Source organism: Botryllus schlosseri, chromosome 2 (assembly GCF_051294905.1).
Source record: "Botryllus schlosseri isolate E-star chromosome 2, Bs_hap1, whole genome shotgun sequence".
NCBI lineage: Eukaryota > Metazoa > Chordata > Ascidiacea > Stolidobranchia > Styelidae > Botryllus > Botryllus schlosseri.
Window position 1 is genome coordinate 22,286,699 of NC_137237.1, and position 14,701 is coordinate 22,301,399.

The window sequence follows — 14,701 nt, forward strand, 5'->3', positions numbered from 1 at the left end:
TAATTGCTAGATTGCGAAACGGTAGTTTCGAACGTTATGGTGGATCATATTTACAGTGATGAAATATTTGATATGGGTGATAATGCGGTGTGAGGGGAATCAAGCAATCCGGTACCTAAATTATAATCAATGATACTTTCGCGAAAACATATTCGTCACTCCGTAACTATTGTGCGCGAAGCGCAACAAAATTTATGGGCTTTACTTGACTTTTATGAATATTAAATGTTGGTATACTCCGTGAAAACAGCCCCGAAATTACTCATGCTATATTTCGTATTGGAGGATTAAACTACTTCTCCTTGACAAGCTGAAAATAGCGAAAAGTAAGTAAGTAGATCACAAAATATTACGAAGTAGAAGTAGAGAAAATCAGATCTACTTGATTAAGTACCAGAAGTATAGGAAAAATACTTGAGTACTTCCAAAAAGAAGAAGTAGTTCGTTACTGACCACCTTTGCAAAACATCGAAGTCTACATACGGTAAGAAAGTTACATTCGAGCTCCTGATTCGGATCCCGCAATCGTCCAAAAACGAGTATCTGAATACCATAATGCTTCAGATAAACCTTGCCAGATATTCCTATTCGGTTGGAATTCAAAACCTGATCCAGTAGGCCAGGACCTCGGGGGTTCCCAAACTAAGGGTCGCGACCCCAATGGGTTGTCTGCCTATTCACTGGGGTCGCGGAGACGGAAATTTAGTACCAATGACTATTAGAAGAATGTCGATTGGGCGGATGCTATCGGTGGCTCATTTCTGAATGTTTTGGTTCATTTTTCAAAATAGAAGAAAAAACTAATGCGATTCCGACAAACAAGGTACCAGATCAGTCGAACGTCAGTTAAAGCGCCACCAACTACAGAGATATCAAAATATCCCTGACCTACTATAACGCAAGGTTGGTGTCTGGTCATTAGTATGAAAATTAAAGTGTCGGGAGCATAGAAACCAATAGGACGGTTTTATTTCCTTCCGGGAAAACTACAAGTGACCGGTAATGCTATGTGTTAACAATATAATGCATACACAGGACGCACGTAATAATCACGTAAGTAAACTCGTAGTAATCAGCACGTCGAATTCAGAGGTGAGGTAGCGAAACATTTTCAAGTCGAAATTGGAGGTCGTGACCATAGAAAGTTTGGAAACCCCTGCTGTAGGCTATATGGGGCATGAGGCGCTCAGTAACGATCGAAGTAGTCCATTTCTACTTTTTTGGAGTACACACAAGTAGGTGTTATCGACACCGATTACTGGATGACTTGAAAGTGACTTGTGAATTTTGCTCCGAGTCACGAGTCAATCCACGTTTCTCGAGTCAAGTCAAGTCAAGTCATTTTAGTAAAGTGACTCGAGTCAAGTCAAGTCATACAACAAAGGTGACTTGAGTCAAGTCAAGTCATGATTCGAGTCATCCCGGCACTGGTATGACGTTGGTTCTACTTGAGTATCAACGATTGCCACCATCTCTGTTGTTAACGTCTGATTGACACACTGTTGACAGTATTTACGTCTGTATGCCGCTCAGATATTGCGTCTCGATTTGTTCAAGTTTCTTCGACTCCTATTATCAAGTGAATTTAAGATTTCAACTCAAGTCATACGTATCACAAGTTTAGTTCAGTTCAATAATCATTTCAGAACACCACAAGATTGTGTTGAAATGAAAAGATATGAACTATCATTCATGTTGGTTGGTTTATTAGCAATGTTATCATGCGATACATTCATAATGCGATACATAGAAAAGATTGGAAGGTGTCGAAGCGACTCATGTCTAAACTGTGTCTGGGGTGTGTTCTTGATTGGTACAATGGCGCCGCTCAGGCATTATATGTGTGTTTACGTTTGTTAAACACGTATGAATCTCTCGGGTATCGTATAAGGACTCTACTTACGTTTGTTGGAATTGTATTTACGTCTCTTTGGTATCGTTTCTGGTTCAAGTCATTGCGTGTGAGACGAGCCACTGAGTCGAACGCCAAGCAGGGCTGTAACTAAGTCACAAACCTCCGAGTCACACGTAAATCTCACTTTTATAATTTTGACTCGAGTCAAGTCGCGTCATTTTCAATTCACCACCGAGTCAAGTCCAAATCCAAGTCAGCGAGCAGAGGGTCAAGTTCGAGTCATGGTATTATGACTCGAGTCCGAGTCCAAGTCATATTGTGCTGACTGCTTAGTTTCCAGTTAAAGTCTTGCTGAACCCACTTTTTATAACTCTGCTTGATGATATCGAATCGTTAGAATTTATATTATACTAATTTTCGTCACTTTTAACAGTTTCTGGTCGCATCTGTAAGCAGCACCGTAACTGCCGCACCCCAAACCCCCCAATTGGGGGGCCCGAGCTCGATGGACATATACAATCAAGTTTTAGGCCATATAACATGCGACTCCAAGAAGTGTGCCAGAACGATTGGCAGCGAGAAAAGCTTGACCGAAAAGGTCTATGCCCTTATGCAGATCAAAGACTTCGCTATATATACAAAATACATATAGGTTTAATTGTCCATAGGCGCCTAAATGACAGGCGCCGATTGTTCCTTTTATGCCAGTGAAGAAATACCAATTTGAAATCGTGTGCTTCTCTTAGTTTAGAAGCCTACGTTTGGGCGGTTCTATATTTTTTGATATAGCAGACTGGAAATCACGAAATACCATCATGTAACGAAGTCATATCAACGGTTCCGCCCGCCCGAAGATGTTTAATTATTATTTACGGGTCCTCCCGTTTTCAAGACACTTCACTCAGCTCTACCGGTAAATTTAATTACGTGAGTATAGAGAGGACAATAAATTGATAGCATATTATATATGCAGTCGCCGATCTGATTGACCGATTTTATCATAAATTATCGAAAATTTTCGCGCTTCGCGCCGGCTCACAATACAGTACGGCTAGTTTCGTGACAAACGCGAACAACGTGATGACGGGGTTGTTGTTTTATCATCCTATGGGAGCCAAAGACCCACGTTTTTGGGGGCCTGACGAGGTGCTGTATCGTTCCTGCCAACGGGTATACGCCCGAAGATGTTTAATTATTATTGAGTGGTCCTACCTTTTCAAACACACCTCACTCAGCACTACCGGCAAATCTGATTACGTGAGTATAGAGAGGACAATGAATTGATAGCATATTATATATGCAGTCGCCGATCTGATTGACCGATTTTATCATAAATTGTCGAAAATTTTCGCGCTTAGCGCTGGCTCACAATACAGTACGGGTAATTTCGTGACAAACGCGAACAACGTGATGGGGGGGGGGGTCGTTTTATCACCCTATGGGAGCCCAAGACCCACGTTTTTGGGGGCCTGACGAGGTGCTGTTTTGTTCCTGCCAACGGGTATACGCCCGAAGATGTTTAATTATTATTGAGTGGTCCTACCTTTTCAAACACACCTCACTCAGCACTACCGGCAAATCTGATTACGTGAGTAGAGAGGACAATAAATTGATAGCATATTATATATGCAGTCGTCGATCTGATTGACCGATTTTATCATAAATTATCGAAAATTTTAGCGCTTCGCGCTGGCTCACAGTAAAGTACGGGTAATTTCGTGACAAACGCGAACAACGTGATGGGGGGTCGTTTTATCACCCTATGGGGGGGGGGTCGTTTTATCACCCTATGGGGGTGCTGTTTTGTTCCTGCCAACGGGTATATATACGCCCGAAGATGTTTAATTATTATTGAGTGGCCCTACCTTTTCAAACACACCTCACTCAGCTCTACCGGCAAATCTGATTACGTGACCAAAGAGAGGATAAAAATTGATAACAATGTATGCAATTCCCGATCATACTGACCGATGAAATCATGAATTCTAGAAATTTTGCGCGCATTGCGCGCTTAGGCGACAAAAGCTGATTGACTAAATAAACTCCCAATGACTACGATGAATAGCGGTAAACAGCGTATCGGCGGAGGGGGGTCTATAACCCTATGGGGGGCCCAAAACCAAAGTTTTTTTGGGGGGGGGGCTGACGAAGTGCTGTTACGGCCCTGTCTATAAGTACCAGTACCAAAATAGACGAAATCCCAAGTGTGATTTCTTTACTATTATTCGAAATTACAATGAAATGTCGGTCTTGGTCGTCTGAGTCTCGAGTCATATGACTTGGTTCGAGTCATGCGCAATGACTCGAGTCCAAGTCTAGTCAATACACAGATTGACTCGAATCGAGTCATTTCCGTATTTTGAGAAAATGACTCGAGTCAAGTCGAGTCATCAGAAAATCGTGACTCGAGTCATTACAGCCCTGACTCCAAGTCATGTCTACTCTTTCCTAAATTTTCATTTCATCGCAATCTAGTGGTATTTCGAAACCAAGGGACATTGTCGAAAGTTAACATTCGGGGAAGATAGCGTAGTGGTAACGATAAGCGCCCACCAATCTGACGGATACTGCTCGATTACCGTCGAAGGTTTATTTGGGCTCCTCTTCCCCCGCCGTTGCCGTTCTTACGGCGACAAAAAAGCCCAGAAAAAGACCCGACGAAAGAAAGCACTAGCAGAAAGGGCCGCGGCTTCAGAAAGATCAACGTTCAACACAACATCGAAAAGAACTGAAGACATCGGGCACTCTAGGCCAGGGCTGGCCAACCTTTTTAGCCAAAGGGCCACATTCGATTGACGAACTTTTGCGCGGGCCACAATCCGCGCGAAGCGCGAAAATTTTTTGAAGTTCATAGGTCAATTATATTGTCACTTGATTATATTGCGGGCCTGCTGTATATCGCTGGGCTAAGTTTGCGAGGACTGGGCCATTCGGCGCATGGACATATTGATATCGAAAGCTGCGACCAACATGCGTCAATCATTTCGTGCCTAGGTTTCATAGTTGACGGTCTCACTGCCAGTGCAAACGCAAGGTCGCACATGTTGAACGACACTTTGTCTCGTAATCGCTAATATAATTAGACTCAATCTGATACAATGGGTGTTCTTCAATTTTCACAAAAGGGCAGCAATATTAAGAACAGGAAATCGAGTGACAACATATTGCGATAAGCTTGTAGAAAATTTTTACCTTTGATAAATCTATCGCAAATTATTCTGCTTTATTGTAGTGTACGAAGATATACCAATATATGAATGGTTGATGGATCTGTCAATGAGTCGAAACTGATATTTTAGTCATCACATCTCAAGTGTTGCGGCCAGACTAATCAAATTTTTGGTTGGCCTTGCAAGTTCACAATCTGTGCAATCCATTTTTGATGATATTATAAAATTCGGAAATTACCTCGCGGGCCACTCAAAACCTTCTCGCGGGCCATATGTGGCCCGCGGGCCACGGGTTGGTCGGCCCTGCTCTAGGCCGAGGATCGCTACTGATGCGTATCGTTCGACATCCTCCTATCTCAGTGGTTCCCAACGTGGGCGATATCGCCAAATGGCAAAGGGGGCGACAGGGGGCGAAATTAGCCAAGGGGGCGATAGGGGGCGATGGCGCGCCAAAACGGCCGACCTTTTTTTTTTTTTTTTTTTAGTCATCCACCTAGCAATGCGGAGAGAAAAACGTTATTTTGAGCTCTGAGCGGAAAAAAATGACCTTTTTTTTTTAGTCAACCCGCCGGTGATTACAGTTTGTATGCCCATTTTTCGGTACACAAAATCTGGGGGGCGATGATCGGTGTTAAGCTTGAAAAGGGGGCGATGGTTCGAAAAAGGTTGGGAACCACTGTCCTATCTGTTCATGAAATCGCATTGTGTCTTATCGCATTGTACATTGTGTGAGACTTGTTCAGATGAAAAATATAACCCAACGATATATACATATATATTCGATAGTATCATCACGTAGCGTTGTAAATTGCTATGGTATCATTATAGAGTCTCTATAGTATCATTGAAGGGAGAAAGCCACCAAGCCCTATCACGCTTCGGTGACGTTGTCATGATTGTCTTTATCGTTACAACGATTTCTATGAAGCCGCGATCTTAATTTACGGATAACTAACTTACGGAGGTACTAGCTATTAGCTAACGAACTAACTAACCTACCGTAGGTTAATTATCTATACTTGATTAGAGGTAGGAGCTGCTGAGTCCCGGACGTGTTAGTTTTAGTTGTTGCCGTTCTGGGGCGACTGTCAGCTATTGCATATGCAATATGCATACGGTAGGCGTCAAGTGAGTACAAAGTGAGCTCTAGCTCAGAGATCTCAAACTCGAGTGTGCTCGCGAATATTTGGATAAAATTGTTTTTGTGCGGGGCATAATTTTTTTAATTGATGAGTTGTAGACATCATACGAGAGGATGCATCATGACATCGTAAAACTGTCGGGTTATAATATTGCAGCTAGTAGACCTATTCATTTTCAACACAATTTCTGATGGTACCTTTATTAAAATCAGAAAGCCCACATTCTCATGAAATCGCGCGTAGAGCTAAGACCATTTTCCAGTTTGAATAAATTGGTGAAAAAAATATTCCACAGCACTGACAGCAGATAGGCCTAATTCGACAATGCATCTCGTACACCCTGATGTGGTGCTTCGCACCCCGCTGGGATCTACGGACCCTGGTTAAGAACCCCTGGAATATAGAAATATCCAATCGGCGAAGAATTCATTGGTGTTACAGCTGTAGAGCGTACTACTACCTTACTTGTCACCGATAATAACATGGATGAAGAGAACAACAACACCCAGCATGTAACCAACTACACGTCACGGGGTTCACATAATCCCAATGGTTGCTATACAGACCTGGTTAGATAGTTATTTACCCTACGCAACGCAAGCTACGACCTTTTGATATATTACTATTCCCCGTGGCAGTTTCATAGATTGATGCGTCCGTAGGATTACCAAGTCACCGTTCCGAGTCGCAAGTCCTTCTCTGATTTTAACGTTTGACCCGACTCATTTTTATTTGATCACCCAGTCAATATGAAATCGAGTCATTTTACGAAAGGTTGCACCAAATCAAATCACAATTTTCAGTCACGAATCATCAATAGGTCATGTTTTATCATCATGAACTAGAAATGTGACGTAATAGCTGATCTTCTACTGCTTGGTAGCTTTTAAAAGTGATGTGAAAGTGTAGTTTGTTGAGATTCCAGTGATTTTATAGTTGTTTTACGGTGAACGTTAAGTTCTTGTATCTAAAAAAGATATGTGGCACTTGAATATATCGTCGAATACTAGAAATTCCAAAATGCCGTCGCAGGCCGCATAAAATGTTCTCGAGGGCCGAATGCGGCCCGCTTGTTTGAGACCTCTGCTCTAGCTAGTGATTCAGAACACCCTTCCCATCTTTTCATTTCATTGCAATCTTGTGGTGTTCTGATCTGATGAAATTATTAATATAATGATAATGACACTGATAGTGATATTGAAATATCAAAATGTCGGTAATCTTAGAAATATAACCACTATCTATCATGAAAATGCTGAATAGAAGTAGATTTAAAGTCAGTCAATTTTTCTTCTACATCAAGTAGTTTTAGGTTGCTTATGAAAGAAGTACTTCTACTCATACTTGAGTAGATCTTTTAGTCGCTACTTCTACTTCTACTTGAGTAGCTTTCTTGACTACTTTGACCACCTCTGGGTTTGGAATTGTTCACAAAAGTCAAAACCTCAGGTAGGATTTACTGCACACTGTGGCTTAATCACTCTTCTTCCTTCCAAGCTTTGGAAACTGACATCATGTTGGTCACATCGTGGAGAGTTCACGGCATCATCTAATTGTTTGAAAATACCATCCTCTTTCAAATCACTTTGGTTCCTAAATAAGAAATTAGGCCTATCAACCTGGCTAGCGGCCGATATGGACCCATAGTGTGTACCTGTTGTTTTCCTCCACTTATTTCCATCACCCAATCCATTCTTTTCTGTGGTTTGCACCATGGCACTAATCTATTTTCGTTATAGCGTATTTACAAGCTGACATACGAATACCATGCCATCTTCAAAGCCATTGCGCACCAATTACTACACGGGTGAAATCAGCAACCAACTTCGAGATGGATTCGGAGTGTACGTCTACAAGAACAAATTCTTCCGCTACGAAGGAGATTGGGCGAAAGGAAAAAAGCACGGTCACGGTAAGCTGATCATGGCCGACGGCAGTTACTACGAAGGGGAATTTAAAGACGGCGAAATCGAAGGACACGGGTTCCGCAAATGGCAACACACCGGACATTCCTATTCCGGAGAATTCCGGGCCGGTGAGATGCACGGGCATGGTGTCATGGACTACGCAGACGGCAGTCAATACAAGGGACAGTTTGAGAACAACTGCCGGCAGGGCGGCGGTATATTTGTGGACTCCTGCGGTAATCGCTATGAAGGGACTTGGCACAATAACAAACAAAATGGCGCTGGTACTTTGATTTTTCAAAACGGAGATGTATTCGAAGGGACGTTTGTGCGAGGATCACGTCAAGGAGACGGGTTGCTGCGATTTCAAAACGGGGGTTACTACACGGGGCAATGGCACGACGATAAGTTCAGCGGAGAAGGTAAAATAGTGTACGGCAGTGGTGTAGAATACACGGGGCTGTGGCTGAACGGTGGCCAGGCTCTTAACGCCAAGGAATTAGTATTAACGGATAGCAGAAAACGAGTGGAATGTACTGAGAATCAAAATTTTGCCGTTAAATTCAATTTGCTGGATCAAAACGGTAACGTATTGGCGGAAGAGAGTGGAAGGAAATTTGAGATTTCTGCTGGAATAAAATACGCAGCGCAGAATAAGAGCCATCAATCTCTTCTTGAACTCATCGAGGACATTGAAGAAAAACCAATTGCTACCCCATTTGGGTATGATGTTCTACCATATCCGTTGATACTACAAGACGACGCTTCCGAAGAAGACATGCAATCTTTGGTAGATATGACTATTACCGAGCAAGGTGAAAAGGCGACACCATCGGATGACGTCTCCGTCAACAGAAAAGACGACACAGACTCTATTTCACATACGAGGGAATTTGTGAAGCAATCCTTGGAAGAGACGAACGCGTCGTTCGACGACTCCAGATCATGGTTACAGAACACAGGCCCAATCAGCGTCGCGTTAGAAGGGGTGGTTACTTTTGAAAACCTGTTTTTGCCCTACTTTGCCCCGAAGCAGGCGGAAGATACGAAATCAAAAAAGAGTCGCGATCCTAGTGCTGTATCGTCGATCGGGTCTGATGCAAAAGGCAACACGGCGCATAAGTCTTCCGGAGATAAAGGCGCATTGCCCGGAGAATATGTGCTTTTGGTCAAGGACGTTACGGACCATGCCAGTTGTGAAAGCAGGCTAGACACATTTTTTACTACTTTGGTTATCGGGGCGCCAAAGCAACCGAAAAAGTCAAAAACCAAAATTTGACAATCCCAAATTAATGATTCCTCTCTACTCTTTGTATTTTCTCCAACCGTTTTTCATACAAAAATGTCTATTTCATTAATTTTATGTCCGAGAATTTATGATTTGATGAAATCTGTTAGATTTTAGGCTGTTACATTGATTTACCTCAAATTCCACCAAGGTTAGACTTTGGAAATCAAGTACTAATACCTGTGACAACGAAATCTTGGTTCTGTTCAAATAGTGAGTCAAGCTTTCAACTTCGTGTAGAGAGGACATGTCTCCTCGTCAATGACAGAGTACTATACTACCATCATACCAGCCTATATTTGGACTTCAAGGCAGAGAGATAGCTTCTTATGTTTCAGTGTCCACAGAATAATTATACTTACCCAACCAAACCACGGTAACCGGAGTATAACTGTTGGGACGCAATTGTGACGCTTGGCCAAGATATAATTCACGCTAGAGTCGCTTCTGTAATGGCGATCATCTTTATTGAATTTACAGCAAACAATTTCTCTCTACTTTCTATCAGGACTTCATTAATGAGATGTTGCTTTCTCGGAAATGCTTATTAAACACATATAATTCTGACCAATTGTAGAATTTGTTACTTGGGTTGCGGAAGAAATTTCTGGCGTTCAGGCGTCCTAAGCATGAATTTTCAATTGTTCAGTCCGTAAGGACGCAGCATTCGAATGAGCTGATATCGTATGCGGCTTCCGTAGTCTTACGCTAGTAGCCTACGGCACTTCCGTGACGCTTATGAGTCTTGGTCGCTTTGTAGACGACGAATCACAAATGTTCAATTTTCAGTTCCAGCTTTCGCACATATCCGGTTGCATCGCACTTTAACGCCCTTTTCAGAATCCTTCTGCGTATGATGAAAATACCTTTCATTAGGATCAGGGTGCTATTAGTTATCGCTTGATATGATATATAATAGCCTATACATTCTTAGTCAAAGTAGTCTAAAAAGTACTTGAGTAGTTTTGAAAAGTAGATTCGGTAGAGGGTTCGCACACTTTTTGCAGTTAATTGGTGGTGGATATACTTTTGAAAATGCAAGAAGCATCTTCGCGACTAACGTAAGTAAGTAAGAGTGATGACGCTACAAATAGGCACAAACTTCGAAAATACAGCAATTACAATACAACGCCTATTTTACTCGGTTCGTATGACGGTTTCACATTCTCACGAAATAAATACAAACTTAACCAAAGAGTACTTTCTACCACGGTTGTAACCAAGTCACAAGCCAATCTCACTTTTATAGTTTGACTCAAGTCAAGCGAGCAGAGGGTCGAGTCCGAGTCATTGCGTTGACTGCTCAGTTTCGAATTAGTCTTGTTAAAACCACTTTTTATACCTCTGTTAGCTGGTATTGAATGGTTCGCACCTAAAATATGATAATTTTCCTCACTTTTAACATTCTCTGGTCGCATTTTCAAGTAGGCCTACCAAGGCGAAAGACCAAGAGTGTATAGTTACTTTCTTCGAAATTACAATGAAATGTCGGACTTGGCCGTCTGAGACTCAAGTCATATGACTTGGTTCGAGCCATGCGCAATTACTCTAGTCTAAGTCGAGTCAGTACACAGATTGACTCGAGTCGATTCATTTCCGTATTTTGAGAAAATGACTCGAGTCATCAGAAAATCTCGAGTCGAGTCATTACAACCCTGATTTCTACTTTTAAAAATGGAAAGCATGAAATGTAAGTAGTGTTACCTAAAACTGTTCAAGTAGAAGTGGAAATTGTATAAAACATGGCTAGCCTACTCGAGGAGGTAGTGCAAGTGGGCAAAACCTATACTTGAGTACTTCTATACTGACCACTTGACCGCACCTGGCATGCATCTTTCTCGGAAGCACTTGGTGTTGATGTTATCTGTAGGCTATATTTTGTTAGCGTACATATTCAATTCATAAATGACATAACAAAGATCGACTATATGATATTAGTGTAGACATGCTCCCTCCGAAATAATACTCAGCAAATATGGAGGCAGATCGGGTTTGCCGCGGCTGGGAAAAGACACAATATCATATTTAGGGTTGTATTTAAAACAAATGGTATTTTAAAACTCTTTGTTTTAAACACTTTTAACACAGTTTTAAAAACTGCCATTTTGTAAAAACAAAATTGTTTTATTTTCTTCTTCAAGATCTGTATAATGATGCCATAATTGTGTGAATACTTCGAAAAAAAAACATGTAGTAGGCCTATCCTACGGACGATTTGCACCCAATATAGTCGACGTAGGCCTATGCGATATGGAATGGTTGAGACCCTCGACATCATCGTTGGTTCATCAGTTATAGCACGTGGAGACTGGATATAAATCATTCGTACGGAATGGATGTTCTGATGATAATGAGAACAGACCGTAAAAATTATGCATAACGATGTAGTCCTGGTTATATATATATATTTGTGATTCGTTTATGACAGGGGTAGGAAGCCTTTTCGTCAAAGGAGCCGCATTTACCCTATATTTTCAAATGTCATAGCGTAGTGGTGACGATAAGCGCCTACCAATCTGGCGGCGCCGGTTCGATTCCCCTCGGTGGTTTATCTGGGCTCCTCTTTCCCCGCAAAATAAGCCCAGAAAAAGACCCGACGAAGGAAAGCACTCACAAGGAATGGAAAGAAATACTAGAAAGGGCCGCGGCTTAAAAAAGATCAACAACATTGAAAAGAAGTGTGACATCGGGCACTCTTCCGGATCACAACTGCGTGTCGTTCGACATCCTCCTATCTGTTCATGACATCGCATTGTGTCTTATCGCATTGTATATTGTGTGTGACTTGTTCATATGAACAATATAACTCAACGATTGTATTGTATTGTATTGTATAATGCCAATCCACTATTACGCCACAATAAAGGATTCTTGATGTCGTGGCTAAAAAAAATCAATTAAACCACGCTGTAAAAACGGCTATATGTTTTAAACATTTTTTTTAAATTGATTTTTGTTTTAGATGCAGGCCAAATCGTATTTACACATCAAGATTTACCTCGCAACTACAGGTAATGCACTGCATTTGCCCGATACCCTGAGCATTTGGCTTCCACGAAGAACCAACGGCGTAAAGCTCTCTTCCAAATGTGCACATTCCATCGCTGCTGCTATCCTGCAACCAGCCAGGTTTTGGCGGCAAGTTTATTCCACCATTTCGGGACGCTGATGCGTTGGAATCTATAAGAATCGTGATTTCATGAATGAAATTATAAAATTTTGGTTATGGATGGGTGGAGGTTGTCAAAATAGTTCCTGGTACGGAGCCGAAACAGTACACTTTCTTTCGCCGCCAAAGCGTTGGTCTTAAGCCCAATAAGGTTCAATTCAAACTCTGGTGAGACTTCAACCCCAGACCCCTTTTCTTGTTTCTATGTCATCACTCATCACTACCCTAGTTATATTCGATTCCCAGGCAGACACTCATTTTTGCTATTACCCGATCCACGATTGAGTCGGAATAACGGCGAACGCAAATCCGTTTATTTCTATCGCCTTACTGCATTCACCACTAAGTATGTTACGGCGATGTGGCGTATTCAGAAACCTGCCGATTTCAAGCTTCATTCAAAGCGCCAAAGTAAATAACAAACGAATGAATTCCATGAATTAAAAATTAAGAATCTGGATGAAATCCTGTTTCAAATCAACTCGCTGCATGGATTCCTGTCCGGTCAGAATCAAAAATCCAGATGTCGCACATCTCTACTAGGGATGGTGTGAACCTCTGAAAGGTTCGGGTTCGTGTGAACGCGAACCTTTTTGAAAGGTTCTGTGTGAACACGAACGTGAACCTCATGACGTCACGTGACGTCATATTGCTAATTCCAACGCTACATTTCAGTGAAGTGAGAGCCTATATTGTTGAACACGATACCTAGCGACGACTCGTGCCACACAATGCCACAATGCTGAAGTACATATTGACGTTTTAGAGGTCGTCAAATGTATCAACTGGGGCAATCAAATGATATAATAATCCCATAAAATCAATATCCTCCGTCGCTTTGCCGACAATTTCGACGAGTGTTTGCATGGGAATATAAGCTTCCGCCTTTACGGTCCAGGCCAGACCGGACAACTTATTCGGCGTCTGAGTATTGCCCTGTTGATACTGAGCTATTGAGCAAGAGTGTAAAGCGGGTTTCTATACTTGCTACCGATATCACCCCGTTAACAAGTTATACAGCCGTAGTCAATACAATACAATAAACATACAATAAACATATGAATTCAAGATTGACGCAGTACGCCTGCTAGATTTCTTATACACAATGATATCAATTTCATTGATTGGTTGAATAAGCATCCGTCGCGGACTACCTACCTATATGTAGTTTATTTCTGTACTGATGTTGTGTGATTGCGGGTCAAGCTCGCAGCGTCATTAAATATTCAAACATACGTTTGTATAAAGCAACTAATTTTTTTGAGATTGTCAAAGGTGCATGCTCGTTTAGTGTTGATTTTTATGCAGCCAGCGCCATGCATATAGTGACCCGCAGTTGAAACGCAATATATTTCAACCAAATATGTTATAATAAAGTGAAAATTATAATATATGAAAAAGGTTCACAGTGCAGAACCTACTAAGGTTCGTTTGTGAACGTGAACCTCTAAATTTCTGAGGTTCACACACAGAACGCGAACGTGAACCTCACGTTCACACCATCCCTAATCTCTACCACTTACCGGAGCAAACTTTACAGCAATCACCAGGCCTCCTGCGTTTAGGATATGCGCAAGGTGCGTGTGGGCAAGTGATGCGATCGCACGAATAATCGTTATACCCGCGGCAAGTACAAGAAACGCAGGCGATTCTTCCAAACGGTGCCACGTGCGGGTTCCAAGATGTCCCGACCGGGTGAAACATGCTATCTCCGTCTTGATAACACCCATCCCTCGCCGCAGAGGAAGCTTGTCGAGAGTTCTCATTGTGACGGTTTCGATTCATGTCGTTGTACGGAATAAGCGATGCTGCCAATATTTCAACATGTTATCTGTGTGGTGCTACTAACAATGCGATATCATATACACTAAGCGCACCGATCGAATGCAACTCTTCGGCGGGCTTAGACTGGTATGACGAGCTTTCGTCGCAGAGAGGACAGCACTGTGGTGCGATGATGACGGGGTGTGGACAAGCAGTCGGCGGACAGGACACTGGCTCACAAGCAACTCTCCCTTGCTGAGCAAATACAATGAGAACAAGTCATTAGTACAAATACGAAAGATGGCCTGGCGTCTTCGAAGTCTTAGCCAGATGAAAGCAAATGTAAAGTCAAATTAAGAGTAGCTTATACGTAAAATACCGATTTTGACGCGCTGTAATTCTAAAG

The 14,701-nt window shown here is 42.1% G+C and overlaps 2 protein-coding genes across 3 annotated transcripts in view; one reads left to right on the top strand and one right to left on the bottom strand.

Moving 5' to 3' along the window:
* The first annotated feature begins 5,996 nt into the window (after nucleotides 1–5,996).
* LOC145434149 (MORN repeat-containing protein 1-like) lies at nucleotides 5,997–9,933 on the top strand. Of its 2 annotated transcripts, none has more exons than XM_080311463.1 (2): nucleotides 5,997–6,153; nucleotides 7,907–9,933. In XM_080311463.1, the coding sequence occupies exon 2, from the start codon at nucleotides 7,935–7,937 to the stop codon at nucleotides 9,351–9,353; it is 1,419 nt and encodes a 472-aa protein (XP_080167589.1). In that variant the 5' UTR covers nucleotides 5,997–6,153; nucleotides 7,907–7,934; the 3' UTR covers nucleotides 9,354–9,933. The 2 variants fall into 2 exon arrangements, with proteins under 2 accessions (XP_080167589.1, XP_080167588.1); XM_080311462.1 differs by lacking the exon at nucleotides 5,997–6,153 and adding an exon at nucleotides 6,916–7,616.
* Nucleotides 9,808–14,701, bottom strand: part of LOC145434148 (chordin-like) — a 31,267-nt gene continuing 26,373 nt past the window's right edge. Inside the window, exons 19-22 of the mRNA XM_080311461.1 lie at nucleotides 14,409–14,550; nucleotides 14,055–14,339; nucleotides 12,361–12,542; nucleotides 9,808–10,209 (exon numbers count right to left, since the gene is read on the bottom strand). Of these exons, the coding sequence (XP_080167587.1) occupies nucleotides 10,141–10,209; nucleotides 12,361–12,542; nucleotides 14,055–14,339; nucleotides 14,409–14,550 (678 nt within the window). The 3' untranslated portion in view covers nucleotides 9,808–10,140. The remainder of the gene's footprint in view (nucleotides 10,210–12,360; nucleotides 12,543–14,054; nucleotides 14,340–14,408; nucleotides 14,551–14,701) is intronic.